Source organism: Haliotis rufescens, unplaced genomic scaffold (genome assembly GCF_023055435.1).
Source record: "Haliotis rufescens isolate VD_foot unplaced genomic scaffold, xgHalRufe1.0.p SCAF_11, whole genome shotgun sequence".
In the NCBI taxonomy this organism is placed as follows: domain Eukaryota; kingdom Metazoa; phylum Mollusca; class Gastropoda; order Lepetellida; family Haliotidae; genus Haliotis; species Haliotis rufescens.
In genome coordinates this window covers 8,405,155-8,432,652 of record NW_025963791.1, presented here as the reverse complement: position 1 = coordinate 8,432,652, position 27,498 = coordinate 8,405,155, and the positions used below count along the sequence as shown (strand labels likewise).

Sequence of the window (27,498 nt, the reverse complement as noted above, 5' to 3'; positions counted from 1 at the left end):
CCGTTCTGACAAACAGATTTACTGTTACTAAAATTAAACTTGTATTTGTTAACTATCACATATAGATCAAACTGTGATTTTTTTTAATGGTTAAATGATATCAAGTGTGACTCATTATGATGTTTCCTAGATGTGTTGAGGGACAGGCGTACAGAACTTGATTAAAAGTGGCTGTTATCTTTACCTCCCTGCTGGATTAGTCACAGGAAGTGGTATTTCGCCATTTTTCTTCTCCAGGAAGGACGAAGTCGGTGTCTTCAGACAAATACTTTTGAGATTTGAGGGTAATTACGTACTTTATGTGTAGTAGGTAAGATTCAGTTATCACATAATAGTTTTAAAGTTATTACATTATAGAGTTTTGGTTTTCAGGGAAAGATAGCGACTCAAACTTCAGTGAACCGTTGTTTGTTCATGTCAGGCAGAAAAACAAGACGTCGGAAGTTATCTGAAACATCTGCATTTCACTCTATAGGTTACTTCCGCCTCTATTTGTAGGGCGGCATGACTTTCATTATGGAATTTATCGTTTCATGTCATTTTATTTAATTTAATTTAAAAATGAATGCTTAAAAGAGATAGTATGTAAGACTGAAACTTCGATACTGTCATAACCTAGAAATAGGCCTAACCATCCTTGAACAGGACTTTCTACTTGTGAAATAGGCCAAGCCTTAATATCATGCTCAGGATAGCTTGTTACAATAACAAGAAAGTGCTAAGTCCTAGCTTAGCTATTTTTAGGTCACCATGGCAGTTTCATTAATCTTTAAATTTAATGTCTGGCTAGGTGCTTGACTCAGGCCCCTGAATCTTTTGAACACAGGTTGTGTAGGAATATGGCCCTGTGTTGATAGCCTTAGGCGATGTCCAAAATTCATCTACTAAGTAACTATAGAAAAAAGTACCTTACCTGGAAACTCTTCATATTCTGTGATAATTCTATGTTTATCTCTGTTTGAGATTTTGACTCAAATCTTGAAATACCCTCTGTTGTATTTATGGGCCAAAATACATCTCTGGTGCCCCAGCATATGTCATTAAATTTATTTAAGAATGTTAGACTTATGTGCTGCTAGTTACAATGTTTGACTCTACTGATCTGTGATTGTGGATCAATTTTACCCTGACAGTATGGACTACCACTCTATGAAGCTATGAATAACTGGTTTTCAGACTTTCTTCATCCGGATTTGATTATTTTATGCAAACTGATTTGGTATTATTGTGTCCACTGTACGTGGATAATAATTTTTACCCAAAATCTAAGTACAAGTGTGCTTATTAGCCATTGACAGTATTTGAAATTACAGGGTGTCCATAATGTGTTTTTATTAATAGTGTTATAGTAGCAACCTGGAATCCGCTTTGTTATATTGATTTTATTGTAACATAAGCATCTTAGGGTTATGACGAAGTCTTATTGTATCAAGCTGTATATTCATTAATCCCATTCACTAATACAGAGTATCTTCTTGGTTTCAGATTCTACCATAAAGTTATGAAGTTTTAGCTTAAAAAGTACTTCACAGGAGTGTTTGTTGTTTTAAAAAAATAGAGACTGAGACAAGATGCCAACTATACGCCGAACACTAAAAAATGTGGTTAAGAATTACTCTGACGCTCAAGTTAAGGTCCGGGAGGCCACCTCTAACGACCCGTGGGGTCCGTCAAGTACTCTCATGTCGGAAATTGCAGACTTGACATACAATGTGGTGGCTTTCACGGAAATTATGCAGATGGTGTGGAAGCGTTTGAATGACGATGGAAAGAACTGGCGACATGTGTATAAATCGTTGATGGTTCTAGACTACATTATAAAAACTGGTAGTGAGAAAGTAGCACAGCAATGCAAGGAAAACTTTCACGCTGTCAAAACTTTGACCAGTTTTCAATACATTGATGCTGGAAACAAGGACCAAGGGATGAACGTGAGAGAAAAGGCCAAGCAGCTTGTGGCTCTTCTCTCTGATGATGAACGTTTAAAAAATGAACGTGCAAAGGCTCTGAAAGCCAAAGAACGTTTTGCACAAAGTGCGATGGGTATAGGAAGTACAGGAGGAGAAAGGGTAAGCACTGGGCATGATTGCCATTTACATAAGTACTGAATGAAGTCTTTGATAGGCATTTAGAAGTTGGGAGAACATGAATACATGACACTTTGAATGGACTTCTTATATCCTTTGTCACGAGGTTTCATCAGGTGATGAAGGAGCAAGAAGTAGCTCTGAAACATTGTGACAGAATAAATGAAGTTGCTATCCCTAAAAAGTATCATGTATTTAAGAACTGAATGTTTAATTCAACTGTTATATTTTTGCGTTGTCGGTTGATCCTGTTTTCATACTAGTATGCATTGTGTGTGTCAGAAAAAGTCAGGGGGCATGACCGACCCGGTGGTACAGACAGGCAATTCACTGAGTTGCTCCCCTTTGCATGGATCAGACAAGTCGGCAAGTACAGAGATTTATTTAGGATTCCAATCTGAGTGCCCTTGGCGGGCAAATTGGGTAAAAATGTGATGTTGTTCAAAATTGGATTTTGTTTAAAGTTTTTATTTTTGTAAATTTTGTTAGAATCGGGACATTTTTCATTCAAATTGGGAAGTTTTACTGACGTTTGATATTGGCCTCTGAGCACTGAATTCTCGCTTTATTTTGGTTGTTATCCATAGTTTTTAGACCAGAGTGGTAAACACTGGCCTTACCTATCACTAAGGTATGGTAAGCTAACACATCATGATAAAACGGAAATCCTGTTCATAGTGGGGTTGAACCCAACTCTCATCAGTAAAATGGTTGCATACACATATTTCTACAATTGGATCAAATAATTCTACTGAGCATGCTGAGTAAAGTTGATAAATCTGCAATATATACTACTCAAAAGAAATTAGAGAACACGTGATTCTTTCATATTACTATAGTTAATCTTTCATGCCATGCCAGTTTAACTTAGTTATATGAATGAATCGGGTGTTCTTTAACTTTTTTTGAGTAGTGTATTTTAGTAAGGTAGCATAGATGATCAACCGTTTTTTACAATTGTAGAGATGTTTCGGATATTCTGACATTATAATTTATATCTTCTTTGATAGGCATTTAGAAGTTGGAGTACTAAGTAAGGATAAGAATTCATGGATGAACAAATTCTTTATTACAATTAAGAGCGACGTTTCAGTGTAGGTTCTAACACCGTTATCAAACAAGTGATAGAACCTACACCGAAATGTCACTCTTAATTGTAAAAAAGAAGTTGTTCATCCATAAATTCTTATCCTTACCTCTATAATTTATATGTTTGTTTGTTAGTGAGTTTGACTTCAGTTGTGTAGAGCTCTGACATATCAAGACTCATGTTCAGAATATACACCATTGTACACCAAACTGATTTCCTGCCCAATCCTCATTGAAATAAGTTCCACTTCCTGACAAATAAATAAACCACTTGGAACGAACTTGAACGGTACAGTGACCCTTGCCCAAGGGCTCGAAGGTGGAAGCATTATGTGAAAAGTGCTGTGTCATCAGTTTCAGTGTTCGTGCGTTCTCAGTGTTTGACTATGGTCTCCTAACTTTTAATTGTTTAATATATTGTCATTCAGAAAATAATCTTTTCAACTCAGTTGTGATTTGGCTGAATGATCATGATAGTATTAGTGTGTATTTAATATGTTGTGGCCATGTCAGTACACGTTGATGTTGATATTTATCTTTTTGCAATGGAATTAGTTGCAATTTTTGTGTTATTTCAAAACGGGAAATACTAACATGTATGTGTTTCGTGGTGTTCGCACATTATAATGATTATGACGCCCACAATGTTAAATATGTTGAAATCCAATTGTTCATTAATAATGGAAAATGTAAATGATGACAAGTACTTTGAGTAAGCATTTCTCTGGGTTGTTCCACAAAACACTCTCAAACTCCAGTGGTCCAGAAGATTTTGAAATCATAAATTTAAGTCGGCCAATGACAGACTGCTCAGAGAGCATAATATTGCACAAAATATAACGTCGTATCAGCATTATTTCAGTCATATAGTTACAACAAAACTTCAGTAATAGTACTTATATATATTGAGATATATAATCTAAATGGGTCGGTAAAATATTATGTAAAATACTTACAGAAGCTTATTTCTTTGGGTTTAATCAGTAATGAAATACAGTACTTAAAAGTCTTCCTGGTATGGCTCGGATGAATATTCTTTCGAGTACACACTTCTCTTTGTCATTTTCACATCTCTATATCGAGCCTCTCGACTAAACATTGCTGAAGAAATCGTTCCCAACAAAAGGGGAACAGCTGAGGTATGGTGCTATTTTGGTCTTAAAAATAAAAGGCTGTTGAAAAGTGGAAGAAAACGTAGTGATGATTTATGAGAAAATAAGGATGTTGTTGTACGCGACATTACAAAATGGTGGCTGGATGTCCTTCTAACAAGATCACTGACATATATCTTTCTTTGAGTTAACAATTCACAAGACCTCATCACCCCCTAAATATTTTCTCATCAAATTTACGTCTTCACGAGTATTAATAGAATTAATCATACATGGAGAAGGGTTTAAATTTTTTAGTTTCCAAGTGAGCCATCTACTTTAGGTTTCACCAAGTCCTTTGTAATTTTAACTGGCCACGGGCCAACAGGCCAGCAGTTAAATCAACCCCTGGATTTATGAATGGCATTTAACAAAATGAGGTCTTCTATCTGTGACACAAGACCAGGTTTGTGTTTCACAGAAGACATGATAAATAAGAGCAGAGTGTATATTTTTCTATGTTTCTTATTGTGCCATACAGAAAACGATCTTCAGTCTTATGTGATTATCATTCATACTGTTCTGCCTGATGTGATTTAAGTACATTCTGATGTTTTTGTTTCTAGAGAAATTTCTTGTTTTCCTTGTAGACCAGATTTGATGCAGGTAGTCCAACCCTCCAGTCAGGATCTGGCGGTTATGCTGACCCTTACGGTGGTGCAACAGGCTCAGGATATGATGATGGTACGTTTGGAACTGATAATCTTTGATCTCCCCATACTTGGAACATGGCTAAGAGCTAATTAAAGTTTAGGCTTGTCAAAATAGATTTCTTGTTTTTCATGACTAGATTCTATTGCCACTGTTTAGAAACGTAATCTCTAACTTAAATTTAGTTTCTGCACATGTCATTCCATTCATGGTGTGTCAGATTCACAGGGGATGTTCACTGTGTCGTCATAGCTTCTATGTTCTCAGAGACATAAGTGGTGTATGCAAATGAAGTCAAGAGCTACATAAGCATTATTAACACCAGACTTCTAATAAGGAAATAAAATTAAAAAGATAAACCCCTCCATCGAGTTATTTTTTTTCTTGAGATATATGTAATGACATTTTCCTGATTACAAAAGTTGAAAAATATCTTTAGGACATTTTGGAGGACAGTCAGTCAGTGTCCAAGAGGGACGGTCGGGTAGCCTAAGGGTTAAAGCATTTGCTCGTCATGCCGAAGACCTGGGTTCGATTCCCGACATGGGTACAATGTGTGAAGCCAATTTCTGTTGTCCCACTCTGTGATATTACTTGAATATTGCTAAAAGCGGTGTAAAACCATATTCACTCACTCAAGTGTCCAAGAAAACAAACCAAAAAGTCATGAGAAAGAAGAATATCTGTTTAAATGGCCTCGGATTTGAAATAGGATTACAGCTGCCTGTCTGTGGCCACTGTAACAACAGCAAATAAAATACAAAGTTTGTGTGATGCCTTTTGCTTATTAATCTCGTTAATGAAGATGGGAATGTCCTTGTTTGAAACAAAAACATGGTGATCCAGTTGAGAATATCTTACATGAACTCAGCGGATACTGATTATTGATTAATTTATTTCTTCTCAGAACAGAAATATCAGATGAATCAAACACACATGCTTCAATATAAATAAACAGTGAAACTATTAAGTCACAGTACCACCAGCCAGATCTTCGCTCTCCGTGTCATTTACAGTAGTTTAGTGTTGTTAAATAAACTGTTTATTGACTGAGCTTTCTTGTTGGAATAGAATTTTACTTACCGTATATGACCGCGTATAAGCCGAATTTTGAGGACCAGAAAAAAGATTCTGTAGAAAGGGGTCGGCTTATCCACGGGATACACTTTCATGATAGTATTTTTCAGATCGTGATCTGTCAGAAACATCGCCTGAATGACGGTCCGATTTATCATAACTTCCCGAAAGTTTGGAAGTTGCCACGACTAGAGCCATTATTGTTATAAATTATCAATAAAGTTATTATTATACACCAATGTTGTCATTATTAAAAAAATGTTATGCATGTTACTACTTCCGATAATAAGTTTTCAATTGAATGTTCAAAGTTTATCGTTCTTCGTAAACTCGACAATTTTTACATGTAACAATATATGTAATTCACAGCTATAATATATAATCCCCAGATGAAATCGCCAATAGCTATTACGTACGTTTTTCAAAGTTCATAAATTGATAGTGAACAAGTGTCTACCTTTATTGAAAGAGGCAAATAAACAACTGTATCGGGCGAGTTATTCCGTTCGCCATTTGCAAAAACATGTGATCAGCTGTTTCCTGTGACGTCACAAACGGTGACCACTGTGATTGCTTCCTGTTGTTTAAAAAGCAACACGGTACACAAGAAAATGTGCATTGATAATAACGGGCCGATTGGTATTGTCATGTTGTTTACACAAACATTTTCAAGTTGTGGGTGCTTAGCGATCGTGTTGGGAGTAGGAGCTTAATTCCTTTGTTTTCGAGAGATTAGTTTAATAAACTGGAGAAGCCTGTGAGTAAGTGATGGTCATTCAATGGGTTCATAGTATGATAGTTTATTTAATTCAATTGGATTAACATGTACAATAGTGGTGTAAAGGGGGTTATAAAAGTTGGTATATTTTTACTGACTGACATTCTCCAACGAAAACGCCATGCTTACGATGTTGAATTCAAACTGCGAGTCTTCGATTTAGCTGATATATTTTCTCACGGGTTCATAATTCTATATACACCGATTCACAAAATGGTTGTTGTTGATGGCAACATATAACGATCATTATGAGATTAAAAAAAACCACGAGAAACAGCTTCCCACATTATGAAAGTGGATGACTGGTTTGTTAAATCTTTATTAGAAATAATAATGACTTTTCAATATAATTACAACATTTTTCATCTTATATTTTTGAAAATCTGCGAGTACACCGGCACATGTCTTGCAGTCCGACTTGGCAGTGTTTTTTTGCCTTTCAATTCCTGGTTCGGCTTATCTGCGGGTCATATCATTTTCTTTCGTATTTCAATGGTCAAGTTAACACCTCGGCTTATCTGCGGGGTCGGCTTATCCGCGGTCATATACGGTAACTAGTTCTTGTCTTCATACTGTTGGCTCAAGTCACAAACTGCATACATCATTTGGAGTTTGACATTGGGGTCAGACCCGCTGAGTCTTTTCTCTCTCAGCTGTTTCAGTGTCGCCGACCAGTGGTGGGAGTGGTAGCCGCCGCATGTCTGTCGAGCTTGACCATGCTCGGCCAGCGTCGGTCGGGGAGGAGGAACTCCAGCTGCAGCTTGCACTCGCCATGAGCAAAGAGGAACATGATGAGGAGCTACGCAAGCAGAAGTCGGACGATATCAAACTACAAATGGCCCTTGATGAGAGTCGCAAACATGCTGATGAGGTATGAGAAATCCAGTTTCATTCTGAGGAAATTTTCAGTTTTTAACTCATGCCATTCAGCAGATAGGAAGGGTTGTGGTTGGGTACATATACATGTATTCTGAAACTTAATAAATGCAATGCTTAAAGATGACTAATTTTTGTAACATATTTATGTTGTGTGAATTTCCATGACAAATTTGCATTGTGATGTGGCATATGTCTGGAAACTTTTGTTTGGTCTTGTCAGCTTATATCAGTCCACATACAAAGCTTTGAATCCACTGACAGTATGCCAAAAGATAAATTCTTTCCTGTAGACCTGTGTATTAAGAGGGTCCCTGGATTCAAGTATTATAGGTTCAAACCTCAAGCACTCCAGGACTCCCTTATTTTCGAATATTGTACAGAAAATGTTGCTAAAACACACAGTGTCCTTTTAGCTAGTAGGCTCTAATATTTTCAGCCTGGGCTATATACAGGCAGATCTGCTGGGGACGGTTTATTTTGGTCTTGTGAGCTGCAAATGGTATCGAGACAAATCAAATTGCATTTTCACAGTAGCCACATATAAGGTCAACTTCACATTGATCCTGTGAGTGTGCGAAGTTCAATATCTTGTATGGGGTGGGTAGGCGTGTCATAGTCGTTCAAGCATTTGGGTAAAATGTGTGAAGCCCATTCCTGGTGTCCCCTGCTGTGATGCTGCTGGATTATTGCTACAAGCGGCTTAAAACCAAACTCACTCACTCAGTATTTCTTATGTGTGAAGTCATATGACAATTATTTTGGTCCTGTTTATAAGTCCTAATAACGTCTTCAGTCATTGTAAACTGTTGAATGCCCCTCTCCCCCATGTTAGATAGCTTTGTGTTTTCTTGTGGAAGGATGAGATGGAACTAATGGCGTTCTTTAACAGCACAGTGTCCCATCCAGTGTTAAGTGATATTAAGTGTGCTAGCTGGGACTTGCTATCATCTGGAGTTGTTTTAGGTTCGTAGAGGCTTTTACCCGATGCAGGGATACAAGGTATTTGATGATATGTAATGACCCACACTATTCCTCCCTCTGCATTATGTCTGCAGCTAAAGCTGGTTCAGAACTACTTCCCATGCTTTATCATTCATTGTGTGGCAGCCCATGGCATTGTTCCTATGCACTTTATGACAAGGGCCCCGTTCCACAAGGTGACCTAGGTGCTACGACTACCTTAGTGCCAAAGTATGGGTGTTATGATCATCTTAGCATTGTGATCACTTTGTGGAATAGAGCCCAGGTCTGCAAGATAGAATTTGTTTTAAGAATCATGTGTTATAACTTGTACTCATTGTAAAGATATTTTTGGATTACATGAAAGTCATCGCAACTCTCTACTTTAGAGGTTAGAAAAAAACATTTTCTTTTACATCTTATTTTAAATGTGACTAAGGATGAGCAGTCTGACAGAATGTTACCTCAGGGATTCCCAGGAGAAGATGCTCCTAGTAGTAGTACCCCATGCTTGTTTTAAGTGGTGAGGTGCTTACAATGTGTAACCTGACTGCTTGTATGTTGTCATAGTCTGACTACCTGGATTGTTCTCTAGCTGTAAACAGGGCAGTGGGGTAGTCTAGTGGTTAAAGCGTTCGCCCATCACGCCAAAGACCCGGGTTCGATACCCCACATCGGTACAATGTGTGAAGCCCATTTGTGGTGTCCCCCCGCCATGGTATTGCTGGAATATTGCTAAAAGCGGCGTAAAACCATACTCGCTCACTCACTCTAGCTGCCAACAGATGCTTTTCCTGGCCTGGATTCATAATATTTACAGACCGCAATGACTTGACTGGGATATTACTTATTCACCAAAAAACGGTTTACATTAGTTTCAGCCTTTCAGTATAGAGGTCGAAGATGCAAATAATAAATATCAGTTTCCACATTTTGCTTGCATTACTATGGGCACTTATTCCTTTTATCCTTATTTTACAACATTTAAGACTGATTTTCAGGAATGTTTCTTCATTTCTATGATTTTGTTACGATTATAGGAGCAAAAGAAGAGTAACAATAGAGTAAGCCTATTTTGTTTCCACTTTGCATGTGGTAAACACTGTCTCTGTCGCTCTCCATGCGCATTGTTGGTCCGTTGTGTAGCCGTATCAACCTGTGCCATTGTTCAATGCATTTCTGTATACAAGGCATCTTAATACACTCTTTAGTGTGTTGACTGTATGTTGATAACATTTACAGAATGCTGCATTGTTGACAGTTGATCATGCTTATTATTGACCAAGAGACAGTTTGAGGCTAAACTAACCGTCTACTTCAATGAATTATGTTGTCGTCCTTGATTGTGGCATGAATATACCTACCATTTGATAATCCTTTGTTCCATGTGCATTTGCAGTGGTCATAGAAGTGATGAAAAGATTTGATTTGAATATTGATTTCTATTTCCACATTTCTTTGCTATGTGTGACATGATTATTAGACACAATGAATTAAGCATTCAAAATGGGTTTTTTTCAAAACAATGTTTAAATAATGTCTTTAGCATGTTTAGTTTTGTGAATAGGACACTCGTTTGTGAAGCGAAAGGTGAATTATTTATTATGTCCTTAACATTTTGAACGAATAAGAACATTTAGTCTTGAATTATTGTTAAGTATAAATTTGCATATCATTAATATTTCCTTTTTGCAAATTGATCTTTGAAAAGTAAATTTATTTTTGTTTTGAAGACATTGGATTGAGTTGCAGAATTTTCATTAGTATTTCTTTAAACATGTTAAAGCTGAATCAGTAAACACATGCAGTCTTGTACTGTTGTTAAAAAGTTGAGAGTGACAAAGTATAACAAGGATTTGTAACCCAAATCAGCAAATGTCTTCTTGTCTAATCATAGCATAGGAATAACCTTTTGGCCACTTACTACATTTTATTTCTCAGCCACATGATGAATATTGTACATATTATATATTCACTTAATTAGCATTTGACAGAAACCCTGTTTTACTTTACATGACGAATGTATTGCCCCAAAGTCAGATCAGTTATGGAAGCCCATTATCATGTATGGTGTCATTTAGTGTATGGTGAGAGGGAGATGCTATCATGATAGGACCAATATGGAAGAAGAGTCTTTAATGCTTAATATTACATTATTGCATTGAACGCAATGTTAAAATACCTTTTAGAGTTGGCTAAACAAAGAATTCTTTTTAAATCCTAGTTTTGAACAAAATCACAATGATTTCCTATTATGCCTGCCAAGGGCACTTGCCAAGGAATACTAGATAAATTCCTGTTTTGGACTTATGGGTAGTTTGCATTAACAACATAAACTTTTGGTGTGAGTGTGACAGAAGACTCCAGTGAAGATTCGGTTCAGAATTGATCTCCAGAAACCTATGCTTGTCGTAAGAGGCATCTAATGGGATCAGGTGGTTATTGATGCATGTCATGTATCCCGATTCAGTGGATCGATGCTCATGATGTCAATCACTGGATTTTCTTGTCCAATCTTAAGTATTTACAGACTGCCATCAAGGCTGGAATATTGCTGAAAGCGGCATTAAACAACAAACAAAACACACTGGCAGAAGAGGTTTGAATACTCCATTGTATTCAGTCTTGGCCTCATAGATAGGTTACTACTTTTCCAGTTTGCAGCACATTTAACTAAAAGTAAAATAGCCCTGTGAAGATCCGGGTTAGAATAGGTCTGCAGCAAACCATTCTTTCTGTAAAAGTCTACTATGGTTGTCGAAAGAAGCGACTATTGGGATCGGGTGGTCTGACTCGTTAACTTGTTTGATACATGTCATTGTATCCCAATTGATTGGATTGATGCTCATGATATCAATCACTGGAGTGTCTCGTCCAGACCCGATTATTTACAGACCACCATCATAGAGCTGGAATATTGCTGAGTGCGGCATCAAACAACAAACAAACTAAAAAGTAAAATATTATAATGTTTGACCGAATGATATAGAGATGAAAAGAACAGATAATGGAAGAGTTCTTTCACTATTCTGACAGCATGATTTTGGATTCTGTGGATGATGTTGTGTTAAGTTTCCATCTGGAGTGACTAATACAATGATCTGGAACCTGTCTGACTAACTCAGGTTTGTTATTGAAGCATGGTGTGTGCCGTGGCATCCATGTCCTCTCCTCTGTCCTTCTATGACTGCACTACGAATACAGGGCTGGTATATGTATGATGGTGCAATCCTGACCTCATTGACATCCACTGTCCTCCAGGCCATGCTCACTATTCTCCAGGCCATGCTACTATCCTCCAGGCCATGCTAACTCCCACCCAGACCACACCCACTACCTTCCAGGCCGTGCCAACTAGCTCCCATGCTCCATTCCACAAAGCGATCTTATCGCTAAGATGAATGTAACTCCCATACTTTAACATGGACATTGGACAGTCAAGTTCGCCCTGTGGAACAGGACCCACACCATCCTCACTACCATGCCAGTCACACCCACTGTCATCCAGACCATGTCCACACGTGTCAGTGCTTTGACTGTGCTTTCACATGGTTTGTGCCTGTTTTTGACAAGGACAATTTTGTAGCCAAATTTCTGATAATTTTCAGGGTAAAAGCAAAATGTATGAAAAATTAAATATCTATAATCTGTTCCAAAAGACTGAGAAGGTGCAAAAGAATTTCAGGCTAACTGAAAAGCCACATGTTCCTGAGTGGCTGATTACCATTTGAAGACTCTTGAAAAAAGTCTTTTGAAAATGACTAATTTCACATTTCAAACAAGATGCATGGATGAATTGAAAGTAGATATTCCTTGAGAACATGTCTAACATTGATGCAGATGAGAACATGTCCACTTAGAAAGAAGATTTGCCTTAACATGGACTGATTCAATATTTAGCATGTGTGTTACATACATGAATACAAAGTTTATAAACAAACATCTGAATGCTTGGATAGGGTAGCCAAAGGGTTTTGTTTCACCACAGTGGGAAACTTGCTTGACCTGTGTTACTGTGGGCCTTCCTTCCACATTAAGCTGGCACACTGTGACCTAAGTAAGAAGTGAAATACTGTTCAAAGCAGCGTCATACCCAACTCACACACTGAAAGACACGTGAAGATCCGGGGTAGAATAGGTCTTCAGCAACCTGTGGTTGCCGTAAAAGGTGACTATGCTTGTCATAATAGGCGACTTACGGGATTGGGTGGTCAGGCTCGCTGACTTAGTTGATGCAGTCATCATCCCCAATTGCGTGGATCGATGGTCATGATGTCAACCACTGGATTGTCTGGTCCAGTCTTGATTATTTGCAGACTGTTGTCATATAGCTGGAATATTGCTTAGGGTGGCGTTAAACAACAAACAAACAGACTAAAAAGAGGAAACAATTGATTCTCAGGAACAGGTAGGCAAGAACTGTAAATCATGAAATTAATGCGAGTAGCGATACCCTTGAAATACAAAGCTAACCTGCAAATGATAACAATAAGACTGCAGACATAGAATACCATGAAAGAGTACAGATTGATAGTGGTTCGACTGAATAGTATCAAACTTACCTGCTTGACATGTGCTATATCTTCCATGAAATCAAATGAAATTTCATGATTTACAGTCTTTTTTCTTAGGAATGTATGCATGCAAATTGCATATGTTTTTTTTGAATGTGAACAAGTGTGCCTCATGGTGTTTGAATTTAGATAACAGATATAGAAATATAAGTATGTCACCAAGGGCATTTGGTTGATTTGGGTAATGCCTAATATATGCTGATGTTTTTTCACTTTAAGATCTTTTTCTGTGTGATAATGTGGAACAATGATATTTTTTTGTAAAGATGTACAGTTTAACGAGTGTCAAGAATTGTCTTTGATGAAAATGTTGTTTTTTTCCTTTCCTCCAATCATAGGTAATCATTAAACCACCTGCTGGAGGAAAAAAGGTAGATGATTTGTTCCACGAGCTATGAACACACCAAACTGCAACTAACACACCACGCCTCTTCCCAGTCCTACCTAGTTTTAATATTCTTAGTAAAGGTCTGATATATGCAGATGATGCTGACATTCTTATTATTAAAATACTCATGGAAAAGATTGTGTGTTAATTTTAAATAATACTTAGAATGAGACGCCTTCAGATCCCTGTTTCTAGTTTGAATTTTTATTCTTTGATCAATTTTGTTTATCAATTAGGTTCTTTTCAGATCCCATTTTTCTTAAATTTTGTTTGTTTATCTATCCAATTTATTCAGTTCGGCCCTAGGTTTTCATCCTCAATTATCCAGAGTTTTATATCAACCTTTCTATTTTGGTAAACATCCTGGACCATTCGTTGCATGTGTTTTGTTTAGGATGTGTCATCACCACCTTGATCTGTTATGACCAACTTAGCACAGAGTTTTTCGCAAACTTAAATGTTTGTAGTTGGAGAACTATTTTAACATTGTGTCATATCAAATGGGCTCAAAGTGAAGTTATTGTGAATGGGTCCAGAGTTTTATCATAATAGAATGGAATTATAATACACTGGGTAATATAATCGTGGACGATAAATTTTCTAATGTAAATATTTTCCTTTGAAAGATTAAAAAATCATCTTCAAAGCTTATGCATGAGATTTGTACAAACATTACAAAACAATTATTGCTTACTCACATGATTTAATAGTACAAGACCCAGCATCTGAGCGTTAATCCTATAGCAGGAATCTTAAATATTCCTGACAAATGCATACCACTTTCTCTGCTTCTGCATAAGAGCTTATAGAACATAAATATTGTATGATATACAAGTTTGAATTCATCCTTCATATTTGATCAGTTGTGTCGTCATGTAACTGAATGTGCAAATGGTATTAGTTAGGCTACCCCAACAGTAGTGTCAAGTCGGGTTTATTTTATTCTTAGGCCTCCCAAGAAATATGTGTGTGTCCTATTTCAGACCATCCCAAAATAGAGTAGGTTGTTTTGATTTGTTTGTTACTCTTTTCTTTGAAAAGTGTAATTTGCATTACGTTTTCCAAAGCATACTTTCAAACGGAGAAGATGACTGGATTAACTTCTGTGAAGTGCAACAAATAAATGCATGAAATATGCACAATACCAGGATGGTGATCGAGAGAAAAACAAGAGAAAATGTTTATGTTCTGGGAGCTCCCGATTAGGGTTGGTTGGGAAGATGGAAACACACATATTGGGGGATGCTGCTTATGTGAGGGCTACACCTCTTAAGTGTTCAGTGGTGACTCATCTAAATATCTCTCTTATGTAGTTTAAATATTTTATGGCTAAACCCTGTGTAGAAATGATACTAAGAAAGCAAGCAAAATTATTGCTTATTTAGCAGAATTAACCCAGCACTGATACTAATACTAACACTTGTTGTCATTTTGTGTAACACTTACATTTGCTGTCTCTGTATTTCAGACTCACAACCCAGAATTGTTCAGCTTGGCTGACGGAGGACGGAAAGGAACAACAGATCCCTGGGGTATGCCACTGCAACAGAAACAAGAACCAACAGATCCCTGGGGGGCGCCACTGCCTGGCCCAGGGGCACCCAAAACACATGCTGCCTCACCCCAACCAGTTGACCCCTGGGTATCACCTGCTGGGTCCCGGCCATCTCAACCCACCCCTCCCATTCACAATATTGACCCCTGGGGAGCACCAACTGTGAGCCCAGCCAGATCTACACCTCAGTCAGGGTCCACTCCTGGTAGGTGGCACTGTGTGTGGCTAGGATTACTGGCAGCCACATGCACAATACTAGTACAGGCCACACACATTGGCTCACACTACTGTCACTGCTTGCCTAGTCACACCACTGTCAGTACTACACAGTCTTGTATGTACACTACATTACTCCATCACCCATGAAAAAGTTTTGTTTGCAGTAGGTTATATAGAGGTGAGCTGTGTGCAACGTTACGAAACTAGCTCCATCACAATTTGTGACGCCTCCATTACATTCTCATATTATAGCATTGAATACCCATGAATAAACAAGGCCTCTTTACACCGTACCTGGATCTAGTGAGGGCATTGAGACAAATACTTACTTCGCAATAACAGATCCTTTGTCTGTTGACGCCATATTAATTAGCTTATGGTTTCACCAAGAAGATACAGGTCGGTCTTCAGCAACCCGTGCTTGTTGTAAGAGTTTCTTTAACGCCGCACTCAGCAATATTCCAGCTATATGACGGCGGTCTGTAAATAATAGAGTCTGGACCAGGCAATCCAGTGATTGACATCATGAGCTTCGACCCACGCAATTGGGATAAGATGACATGCATCAACTCAGTCAGCAAGCCTGACCACCCGACCCCGTTATCGCCTCTAATGACAAGCATAGTCGCCTTTTATGGCAAGCATGGGTTTCTAAAGACCTATTCTACCCCGGATCTTCACGGGTCGGTTGTAAGAGGTGACTAATGGGATCTGGTTGTCAGACTCACTGACTTGGTTGATGCATGTCATCATATCCCATTTCCATAGATCAGTGCTCATGATGTCATGGAATGTGTTTTCCAGACACAATTATTAACAGACAGCTGCCATATAGCTTGAATACTGCTGAGTGCAGCGTTAAACAACAAAAAACAAAAAACAATTCATAAATGCAAATGACCTGCCCCTCTTTCACTTTCCTCCCACAATAAGCAGACATGTCTGGATCAAAAGAGCTCATACCAAACTCGTTAATTTACAAATAGGGACATCACAGTTTGACAAATCTTGAACCTGTTACTTGTCTTTAATACCCAATTAACTGTAGTATTCCAAACATCTACAGCACAATACTGGGTTATGTTCTACAATGTACTGATTGGGACGAAGTAGGCAACTTTCTACATGTAGTTATCAAAATCATTTTGTAGGGAGCAACACAGATTGGGTTATTGCAGCTACTTCATAGCCCTTCCAGTTCATATTGTGGGGACCGCCTTCCGTGGTCTAGTGGTAGAGCGTCCGCCCGGAGAGCGGAAGGTCCGGGGTTTGATCCCCGACCGCGTCATACCAAAAAGGGTTAAGGGATGGTACTTGTTGTTACCCTGTCTGGCGCTCGGCATTAGGGGCTCAAACAAGGACTGGTTGGCTCGGACTCAGTATACTGTGTCTGAGTGGGGTATTCATGTTACACTGTGGCATGGTATCTCGAGAGCTAGCACTATAAATCGGCATCAGTCCGGACTAGTACAAGCAGCCACACACACATACGTACATGCACGTCGCTATATAAGTGCAATAAACTTGGACGCGACGTTAAACCCCATTTCACCTCACCTCACCTCATATTGTGGCAATAGTAACATTGTACAAAATCATTGAGCTGATCCAGTGTGGCACACCCGTAGGTTAATCCGTGTGTAGTGGCCTCAAGACAGCAGGTCTGCTGAGAGTATTGAGATTGTTTGTGGTGATTACTGATGACTCAACAGTCTGGTTATTTTATTGTCATCCTGATAAGTACTTTTGGAGGAAGGCACGTGGTTTAATCTGTTGGTCATAATTATGTTCGAAAATTTCCACTATTATTTCTTAGCGTGTCTGTACACAGTTGTGTAGTTGTTAGGAAGACGTGACGATGTTGAGTTTGTATGGTGAGAAGGCACGCCTGTTGGCGTATGAGGAGGAACAACAGGAGGAGATGGATGAGGAGAATGTCACTCTTCCATTCACTGTGTATACGATGTGTGCACTTCCTGTCGTTGCAGTTATAGGTATTTGGGATGATTTATTTTCTTGAATTGCTAGGTTGTCTAGGTTGAGTTATTTATTCCTGTGCCCCATTTCGCAAAGCCCTGATCAATGTCATTTATATAACAAGATGAATCTTGGCTCGTATTTGTAGTTTAACAGAGTGTTGGTCAAATTAAAAAATGTTCATAAACTTGTTGATGTAAGAAAACTCTGGACTGGTATCTTGCACTGGCTCTGATATCCTTTAGCAGACTATTCAACAAGATTTTAAGCACATTTAGAAAATAGTTTCTAAAATATTGGGGAAAGAAGAATTTTGTTTGTAAACATACAACTTCATGGATAACAACTTCTGGTTCATTACAGCAACTTTTGATGTAACAGTATGTAGAAAATTTAGTTTTGTGTGTGAGATACATGTGGTATGTGGGTCATGAGGTTTGCTGCAGTGGTACCCTGATCAAGAGCACTCCAGGCCTTTCTTTGTTAGCAATAGGCTCATGCCACCGAACCAATTACCTATCAGTGATCATTCTAGAACATGTCGTCTAAAGGTTGTATATACCTCAACATGCATCATATATCACATCAACATTCATCACCATGCCTCGTTGCTGTAGGTTATATAGAAGTGAGCAGTGTGCAACATTACGAAGCAAGCTCGATCAAAATGTTCAACACCTCCATTACACTCTCATATTGAAGCTGTCACAATGTAGGTTATCGATCTCCTTTTGAAAATGACCCCATATTTGGTCATTCGTGGGCCCAAAAGGCCCTTTATTTTTGTCAACTTGAATGAACACTCCCTTCATGCTTAGTTTCAAACACTGTATATCATCTCATTGCTAAAATGTACCTATGTCAATCTGGTGTTTTATTGTTGGACGGTTGAATGTAAACATTAAATGTTTGTTTTATCTAGACAATTTGGTCATCAATATGGATTGTTAAGCAATGTTTGGATATTTTCTGTTAAAAAAACCCATTTTGTATTTCTTGAAATATGTTCCAACATCCAGAAAGATGAAAGTGAAAACACAAAGAAAAACAAGTAAACCTGTTGTTCAAATCTTGTAACTGTGCAAATAGATCCTCGGTGGTGCTGATTCTTGTAGGTGAAGACAGAACATGCATGTCAATTCTTTGGTTATATTTGAAACCTTCATTTCAGGATCTCAACCAGATGCATGGGGTGTGAGCCCAGGCCCACAGAGCTCCCCCTGGGGGTCCCCAGCCCCACCCCAGCAAACTGCTGGTCTGGATCCCTTTGGGTCTCCAGCAGCACCAACAACCACCACAAATGGCACCAACAATATCGACGAAGCATTTGACCTGCTGAGCTCTCGGAGTACCGAAGGATCGCCAGCCAAATCTGCTGGTTCTTCTGCAGCTCAGGCCTTTGATCCTTTAGGTTGGTGGTCCTTTGTAGCATTGCAGGGTTAGACATGACCACTTGTCTGTTAGTCAGTGACCAGTTGACTCAAGGAGCTGCTATTTCTCCCCCAAATGTAGGTCCTTTGTAGCATTGCAGGGTTAGACATGACCACTTGTCTGTTAGTCAGTGACGACTTGAATCAAGGAGCTGCTATTTCTCCCCCAAATGTAGGTCCTTTGTAGCATTGCAGGGTTAGACATGACCACTTGTCTGTTAGTCAGTGACGACTTGAATCAAGGAGCTGCTATTTCTCCCCCAAATGTAGGTCCTTTGTAGCATTGCAGGGTTAGACATGACCACTTGTCTGTTAGTCAGTGACGACTTGAATCAAGGAGCTGCTATTTCTCCCCCAAATGTAGTTTTATTTCATAAACCACTAGTCAGGAATGAGCTATGGGCTAAACGGATGTGACCAATAGTGTCTACCACTGTTATGTGGGATCTGTGTGAAATATGGAATAGAGACAGAAAAATTGCACGTAGTAGTGATGACACTGTAATTTTGTACCTCGAGAACCTTTTCCCCTGTGGGTAATGCAAGGCAGAACTGGTCCCACATAGCCTATGCTAGTCATAAGAACCAGTGAGAGGATTATGTATGACCTGGTTGATTGTCACAGTACCACTGTGGCGTGCATCAGTGCTCATCAACCACCAGTCTTCATGGCCTGGACTAGTCCAAATCAATCTTGTACGCTTGTCATTTGAGCTGACGAAAAAGGATTTGTGATCAGACTTGGTGATTTTGCTGACAATATGTCGTCACGCCTCAATGACAAGTCTTTGGTCATTGTTGGTCAGTGGTTTGTCGGTTCCAGATCTGATTATCTACTGACTGCCGTAATCTCCCCTGTGGCTATTGCAGGTCAGAATAGGTCCTCTGTACCTCATGCTTGTCTCATGAGGCAGCTTTAGTGGGGTTTGGGTTGTCTCCGTAGCTGCAGAGTTTGGCCAATTCGTTGAGCGAAGAACACAAGGAATATCATCTACAGGTGTTATACTGCAGGGCTCAATTTAGCTATATTAAACATGCACCAGTGCAACCTATTATTGAAAAATGCAACCTATTATTCATGTCTACATGCATGTGTGTGTCAAGTGCGTGTCAAGCATTTGTGTCTGACTAACCCTTACTCATCCCCACACAAAATTGATCTTTGACCAAACTCAAACCCTCTAAGGTGTATTCATGATACTACATTACTACTCCCTGTATTCTGTTTAATTTGTCATACTTCCTGGGGCTTGACATCTTCAAACTGTGGGTTCTTCAAGATTATGTGCACATGTTCCTTTGTCGTTAATTAATTGGACACTGGCAGTAGACCGACCTGTTTCAACTTTGATAAATTTAGTGGACCAGGGTGCTACCTGGTTTTGTTTGGTGCAATTTGGTCTTCATGTCAACATGCACCTGGTGCAAGTTAAATCAAGTTCTTTACGTCGAGCCCTGTACTGTCTTGGAGACCTAGCAATATGGCTCTCGGTCAACCTCTGGTTGGTCTTGTTCTGATTTGATGATGTTAGGCATACTACTCAACTTTTGATACTGACAGTGAGACACAGAAAGCCAATACCATCTTAATTATATGTAATAAGTTCCAGGATGATTGGATATCAGGAAGACTCCTTTCAAAAATTGAGTAGTATGTATAAGATCTGCAATATAAATGTTTACTATTGTGCATGTTTAAAATATTTTGTGTACCTTCCCCCTCTACTCACCTCTCCATCACTGCCTCTCCATCACTGCAATCCTTGTGTATGGAAGTTTGGGAGAAAGTGTGTGAAGGAATGTTTGCTACATGATGGTGATCTTTCTCTTGCTAACAGTGGACTCCAGTGCAAGTGATGGGGCGTGGAACATGGGAAGCCTTAACCAGAATCTACCACTGGAAAAGAAAAAATCTGCTCAGGATTTTCTTGGCCAGCATACTGGGCTTGTTAACTTAGATGAACTTGTATCGAAGCCTGCACCTAAAGGTTACTGTCTTTTAACAGTCACTGTTGAACTTGGGGAGAAACACTTTCAGTCAATATATACTATGTCAGAATGAGATTGACAAACTAAAATATAACATCCAAATAAAAAGAGTACTTATGGATGAATTCAATATTGAATCCGAATTAGATAAGTGAAAAAATAGCATGGTTTCATATGAGATTAGTTTTTATCTGTAAAAACATTTTGTAATTTTCTTACTCTATGATCCAACCCATTGTCTTATAATGAAATGGCATCGCTTTTCATAATATCTTAATTTGATTCAAGATTAGATGGGTTAAGCTAAGCTAGAACCTTACAAGATAAGGTTTTTATCTGAAAAAACCTTTGTGGTCCTCTTATAATATGATCTAACCCACTTTCTTTCATTAAATGGAATCACATTTCCTGACTTATTTGGGTTTGAACATGACATGGGTTAACTTGAAAGTTTGAAGAAATGAATGGATGATGTGATGATTGTGTGATGAAGAAAATCCCTTGCTTTCCCTTGCAGGTAATAACCCATTTGCTGCACCATCAGCCAGTAACCCATTCGAACAGCCCGTCACACGAGTACCCATGAACCAACTACAGAACACAGCACCAGGTTTCACACAGCCTGTTAATTCTGGACTCCTGCCCACCCCTCTCATTCCAGTGAACACAACCCACCAGCCCATGCAGCCACAACAACAAAGTTACAACCCCTTCTTATGAGGAACGGTCCACTCTCAGCGGATGGGAGGTTAAGATATCAAGGTTTACGTGTTGCTCCAGTATTCAAAAGGTCTGGGGCTCAGCAGATCTGATTGTATATTTCTTGAACAAAAATTGTACATTTATGTTTTAAGGTATATAAGGTGTGACTCCTTTGGTCTGATTGGTGTCCAACATTTATCAATGTACTGGAGATATACCTGTGTTGGATAGACCTAGCAGACTTGTTGCATGAAGATCTCGAAACAATACACAGGAAAAACGTCACCCCTCCAATTTCTTCGTCTATGATTTATACCAGTGATATTAGGATAGCATTGAGTGTATTCTGTACCTGTTGATTTGACTCTGCCAAATTCGTCAGCCTTGTTTCTGCAGGCAGTATGCTTTTGTGTGAAAACATCCCTGGAGTTATAAGAGTCCAGGAAATACATCATAAATCAATAATAATCTTTTTCATTGTCTAAGCCCCAAACTGACTGCTCTTTTGATGTTTATGTGTATTGTGTATGCAAATTTCACTTTAATGTTTAAGTTGTGCACAAGTTTGTCTTCTTAGACTTGCTTTATATAATTTTCTTTTGAATATTTTTGAAGAGGAAATGATTGTGTGGAAACAAATGGTTAGACCATACACATGTATTCTGACAATACTATTTATGTAAACATTAGCATAACAAGTGAACATCGGACTCTATTGTTCTATCAAGCATGCGATAATCACTCAATAATTCTATATAGTCATTACAGTCTGCATTCAAGGAATCCTGTAACCATTACCATGTTTGATGCACCATCTACAATATGTAGATACTTTCATATCAAAATTAGTATTAGAAAACACAGGAGTGTTACACATGTCTATCAATGAATGAAGAGAATAGAGTTTTTTGATATACCTGACAGCTTTCATTGTACTGGGATGAATGAGTGAGTGAATGAATGAATCAGGTTGCTAGTGGCAACCAACTTTGATTTGGTCACAAATACCAAGGCAATGTGTATGTGTATTGTACAACTATGTAACAATACTGTCTTTCAAGGGAACGCCTAGCTCTCGCCTTAAATGGTAGTGTAACGCTTGTGGATTTGGTTTCATACATTGAACAGCTGAACTTTCTGTAAAAATATTTTTGTAAACGGTACAGATTCATTTTGCTGCAGATAATCAATAAGAACATCGCTGTGGTCCGTACAATATTGCTGTGTATCAGCCAAGGGTATGTTTCAGTGCGAATGTTGTTAAAATATGATAAGATTATGATGATATGTTTTTGTGTCACATTTATCAGTTATCATCCTATTTACACATGAGAATATGACACATGGAAAATATTGGTTTTTTTAAGTTTAAGGGGTAAAATATACAAGCAAATTCAAAGACACAAGAACTGCACCTTATGTTAGAAAGAAATATTGACTAATAAATAAATGGTTAAAATGCTACCACATTATATTAACTATTGGCAATAGGTCAGTACTGGGGTGATACTGTGTAAGCATGGATTGACAGCAATATGTGTCAAGGCAGAATTGAACCTGTTTGGTTCAGCTTGAATGGCTGAGAATTTGCTGATTCAGTGTGAAGCAATATTGACTGCTTGCCTGGCATCATGTCTTGTGTCGAGTAATTGCATGGAACTGTTGTCGGAACACGTTGGCTGTTATTGCACAAGACAGAGGCCTTACCTTCACCTTCTTGCTGGTGTTGAGCATGCTATTTATTCAGTTTTGTTTATAATATTTATATTCATAAACTGTGCGACGGATATTAGAATAGAAGGAGTTGCTGTGTAATTCAAATTAACAGCTGCATAGTCATTACAGAAGAGTCACGGGGTTGGACAGTCATGATAGAGGAAACATCTAGTCCTTGTTTTTCACTCATCTCAGGACTTTTCCTCTCGGCCATCCAGCCCTGAACACTATCTGGCTAACTGAAGGGCCTAACTGTGGAATATGAATTGCCATTTTCAGACTACAGCATGTAGAATAGTGCTTCTCTATTTATTTATGACTGTATGTTTGGTTGGTGTCATAAGGGGTTATGTTAACCAGGAATATTGTAATTGTCTTTACACAAAGTTTTGATCTAGTTCACACACTTAGAACTAGTATTTGCACCGACTGGTGATGTTTGTCTTGAGTCATCCAGGTCAGTTCTTGTGAATGTTGTCCTGTGTTTCGGAGATTCTGTCTGGCTATGCAGCTTATTGGCATTACTGAGATTCTCCGACAATATTTGTTTTGGCAGCATGTCTTGTATTATAAACAGAGTGAAAGGATCTGACAGATCAGCGAAAATGACATTAATAGATATGTATGGTTATATATTCTGTAAAATAATCCCTCTTAAAAAAGTGCATTTGTTATTAAGGGAATGTATGGCCACAACCAATCAAATCTTTAACTTCATGTTTTGATTTGAAAATATATATTACTGGATTTTTTAAATATTTTTGTTGGAAGTGTTTGGGAAAGATGACCGAGTACTGAAGATTTATTTCATGTGGAATCTAGTTGACATGGAATAAATATTCTTTCTGGATCTATTATTAGAGGAATCATTATATTGACCTCAAGGTTCACATTGGTATGATTCGGATTGCTAGGGAGCCTGGGTCATTGACCCTTAAAATAAACAAAACTTCAATTTCTTACACTGTGACCCTATTTTCGACATATGTGACCCCAATATTCAAATCCATCCAATGCACCTGGTCATCTTTACCCATCACAAAATCCCAAGGTATTGATTAGTTGTGGCTTGAGGTACAGTTGCCATGAGTAATAATGTTCAAGCACCGGTCAGATTGAAATGGAATGGACTCCAGTCCTACCTCCAGGACTTGAGTTTCTGACCAGGGGAGATAACTCACATCTTCTCTAAAATGCTTGTTGAAGACTTAGAAGAGGAACGGTACAATGTCTGGATCCATTTTGATGGTGCAAAGAAGGACAAAATGTTGATTGGGAGGCATGCTGTTGAAATCAGGTACTCAAAGTCATGGTCAGGTTTTGCGATATGGGTACTCAGGTCCATTTTTGTTTTTTTCCTATCCGTCAGAGCCCTAATGAGTAGGTATTTGCCATGATGTGTACTCTTCAGAGTTAACCCCTGTTTAATCCCAGGATCTACTGTTGAACATCAGGCAATAACCTGGTGAACATCCTCAGTGCACACTGCCAGTTTCTGTTACTTAGTTTCTGTTCCTCAGTTGCTAAACTCACCATAGTCTTTCATACTGTACCAGACATGGCCAGGCTTCTTTCTGTCAACTCAACGTCATTCAAATCACCCTGGAAAAACAAGATTCAATAATGTTTTGATTTGAACAAATTTTATTAGCAGAGTAAATAGGAAAGGACAAAAGTTTAAGATTTCATGGACTGAAAAAATGATTCAACAGTGTACTAAAGTCAACCCAAGTGTTTGTCATAACCCAAAATTGTGGAGGGTCATCTAATCTGAATATTATGGCCAAAAATTTAAGAACCATCACTTAATTTCTAACTCTGTGTTATAAGGAATTATCTACCAGGAACATAGTTTGTTTGTTTTCTCAATTCTACTTGTACTTAAAAGAAATGTTTTCCCTTTCTATGCACGAGATTGAGTTTGACAGGCAATTTATTTTATTTTTTCTCAAATTTGTTGATTTTGAATCTCTTAAATGTAAACATTTTTGTCATTTAACTGCATATGTTTTTATTATACATTTTAAATTTATTTCCAAGTTAACTTACATGTACTTCAGTTAGATGTCATGCCTGCATTCTTTTGCACGGATAATACCAACTTGAAATTAAAGAACTTTAAAAGTTTGAATGAATAGTACTGGATTTGGAGAACTGCTGTAGATTTTTTGTCTTTAACTATTGTTATGTATGGTGGATTTGTGATTGGTTCATCAATATTTGTCTGTTTTTCATTTGATAATGCAATATGTTGTGTCATGAGCTAATCTTTTGCAAGTGGTAAGCTTGTGGTGAAACAGTGTCTATTTGCATGTTCAGTCAACTCTGGATATGACTTGTGTTATACCAAGTCATTTGTTTAAGACTATTTTTTTTCTCATTAGAATTAATTACAAATATCAAACCTTGGTGATTGAAACAAATGTATCAGGCACAAGTTTTGAAACTTTGTGGGTTTTTTTCAAGGGCATCTTTCCACAGAGCTGTCTCAGTGCAACGACTATCACAGTCAAAGTTCAAATATGGGCGTCAGTCAGTGTGGCACGTCAGTACATGTCAGTCAGTGTGGCAAGATCACTTTGTGGAATAAAGCCCAGCTGTCATGTTGATGATTAGAGTGTTATGTAGCTATTGAAATAAATGCACAACTGGTAGGTAGAATTTTGTTGTGAAACCACTAGTATCTTCTATACCCAAGTGCCAAAGTAGGTCATAAATTATTAAACCAAGATCTTTTCAGGGTTAAACTAGGTTTTCAAATGATAAGAAATGGCATTTAAGTACAGTAAACATGCAGGTAGATAGGAAGAAATGTACTCCACTGTGTGGAAATATTTACCAAGATTGCTTCTATAAAGAGACTTTTCCATGCATATTATAATCATAGGGGATAGTGAGGGTGTTCACCTACCTCATATTAAATTGCTGCCTTTGCTAAAAACATTTATTCACAACTTGTATGTTTGTTATATCCAGAGTTGCTGATTGAGTCAGACTACTGATTGTATTTTTTTCCAACTTTCAATAAGATATTGTAAAGCTACAGGTAACCTCACATAAAAGAATTATTTTTTTACAACAGTTGAGTCCGGTTTGACTTTTTTCAAAGTATCTCAGTATTGATTGTGTAACCATGGAAACATCGTAAGCTCACATGACAATACTGCCTTTGGATGGCAATAAGTATGTACAAATGCTACTGTACAAAAATGTGTCTCGCTTCATGTGGCGTGGTGTGTCATATTGTATACGCTGTGCACTTTGATGCTCGTATTTTTCTCATTCAATTGTTGTTGAGTCTTTGGAATCAACAATGAAGCCACAATAGAAGAAATAAGAAATACGACAGGGTCTCTTGCTCATGAGTGGTGACAATGATAGGTCTGTCTGGTCTCTGGTATGGACAAGCCTCAGAAATTGGGAACTAGAATGCCTCTCAACAGTTCAAACCCAGATACACTGAATGGAAAACATGAAGTAGCAGAGAGCTGTGTTTGTTAGACTGTTGCACAACATATGGAATGGACTAATTTTAATCAGGACTGGATGTGCCGCTAAGCGTGGACCTGGATGAGACTTTTCATCTGGGAAATGTTTTATATTTTATTTTCATAAGCAGTTACCTGATTGGTGGCTTTGTGTGAGAGCGGCAACGGAGACCACAATAAAGAATGTGCTTGCAATGCTCAGTGGGGAGCTACTATAACTGTGGGCAGTCACCAGCTACATGTGTCTTGGAGATGATAACAGCAGTGTTATCACATTCTGACTCGTATAATAACATGAATAAACCAAATATTATCACATATGGCTTCTGTTGTTTATCTGGACACTCATTATTCAACTCACAATTGTTGGGAAGTCATTGAAATTAACATAACAGTCCTGTAGTTTCCCTCCGTAAAATATTGGCATGAAATTGTAATGGACATGTATGGGTGGAATCTTGATTTTAAGCCTTGAAAATATTTCTTATTATTTCATAATTCAGTAATATATAGTACTCAAAAGAAGTTAAAAAACACCTGATTTTTCCATGACTATTGGGATTTAACTATAGTCATAAGAAATTGGGTGTTTAATTTCTGTCAGTAGTATAGATCATGTAGGTTGTAGGTCACATAATGTGAATGAGTAAGGATGATTGAGATTACTTCACACCTCAGATGTGAACTAATTACAGATACCGTAAACTACGGATATAATTAACACAAGGGGTCCACTAAATTTAGTTGGTTATATGCTTGCATATATCATCTATACAGTAAATAGCAGG

At 38.1% G+C, this 27,498-nt stretch overlaps 1 protein-coding gene across 10 annotated transcripts; it reads left to right on the top strand.

Moving 5' to 3' along the window:
* The first annotated feature begins 8 nt into the window (after positions 1–8).
* LOC124151745 (epsin-2-like) lies at positions 9–27,026 on the top strand. Of its 10 annotated transcripts, none has more exons than XM_046524353.2 (11): positions 9–284; positions 1,486–2,069; positions 2,370–2,453; positions 4,918–5,011; positions 7,487–7,704; positions 9,713–9,736; positions 13,585–13,617; positions 15,103–15,394; positions 18,557–18,796; positions 20,654–20,803; positions 21,322–27,026. In XM_046524353.2, exons 2-11 carry the CDS (start codon positions 1,572–1,574, stop codon positions 21,522–21,524), a joined length of 1,836 nt encoding a protein of 611 aa, XP_046380309.1. In that variant the 5' UTR covers positions 9–284; positions 1,486–1,571; the 3' UTR covers positions 21,525–27,026. The 10 variants fall into 10 exon arrangements, with proteins under 10 accessions (XP_046380309.1, XP_046380314.1, XP_046380307.1 ...); XM_046524358.2 differs by having other exon boundaries at positions 9–310; positions 15,103–15,166; XM_046524351.2 differs by having other exon boundaries at positions 9–310.
* Positions 27,027–27,498: the final 472 nt, after the last annotated feature.

What these genes read in the sequence shown, in the direction of transcription:
- LOC124151745 (XM_046524353.2), top strand. Translation starts at nt 1,572, where the DNA reads ATGCCAACTATACGCCGAACACTAAAAAATGTGGTTAAGAATTACTCT. An exon ending in AAAAGAAGAGTAACAATAGA is followed by an intron (nt 9,737 to 13,584) that starts GTAAGCCTATTT and finishes CTCCAATCATAG; the next exon opens with GTAATCATTAAACCACCTGC. An exon ending in CACCTGCTGGAGGAAAAAAG is followed by an intron (nt 13,618 to 15,102) that starts GTAGATGATTTG and finishes TCTGTATTTCAG; the next exon opens with ACTCACAACCCAGAATTGTT.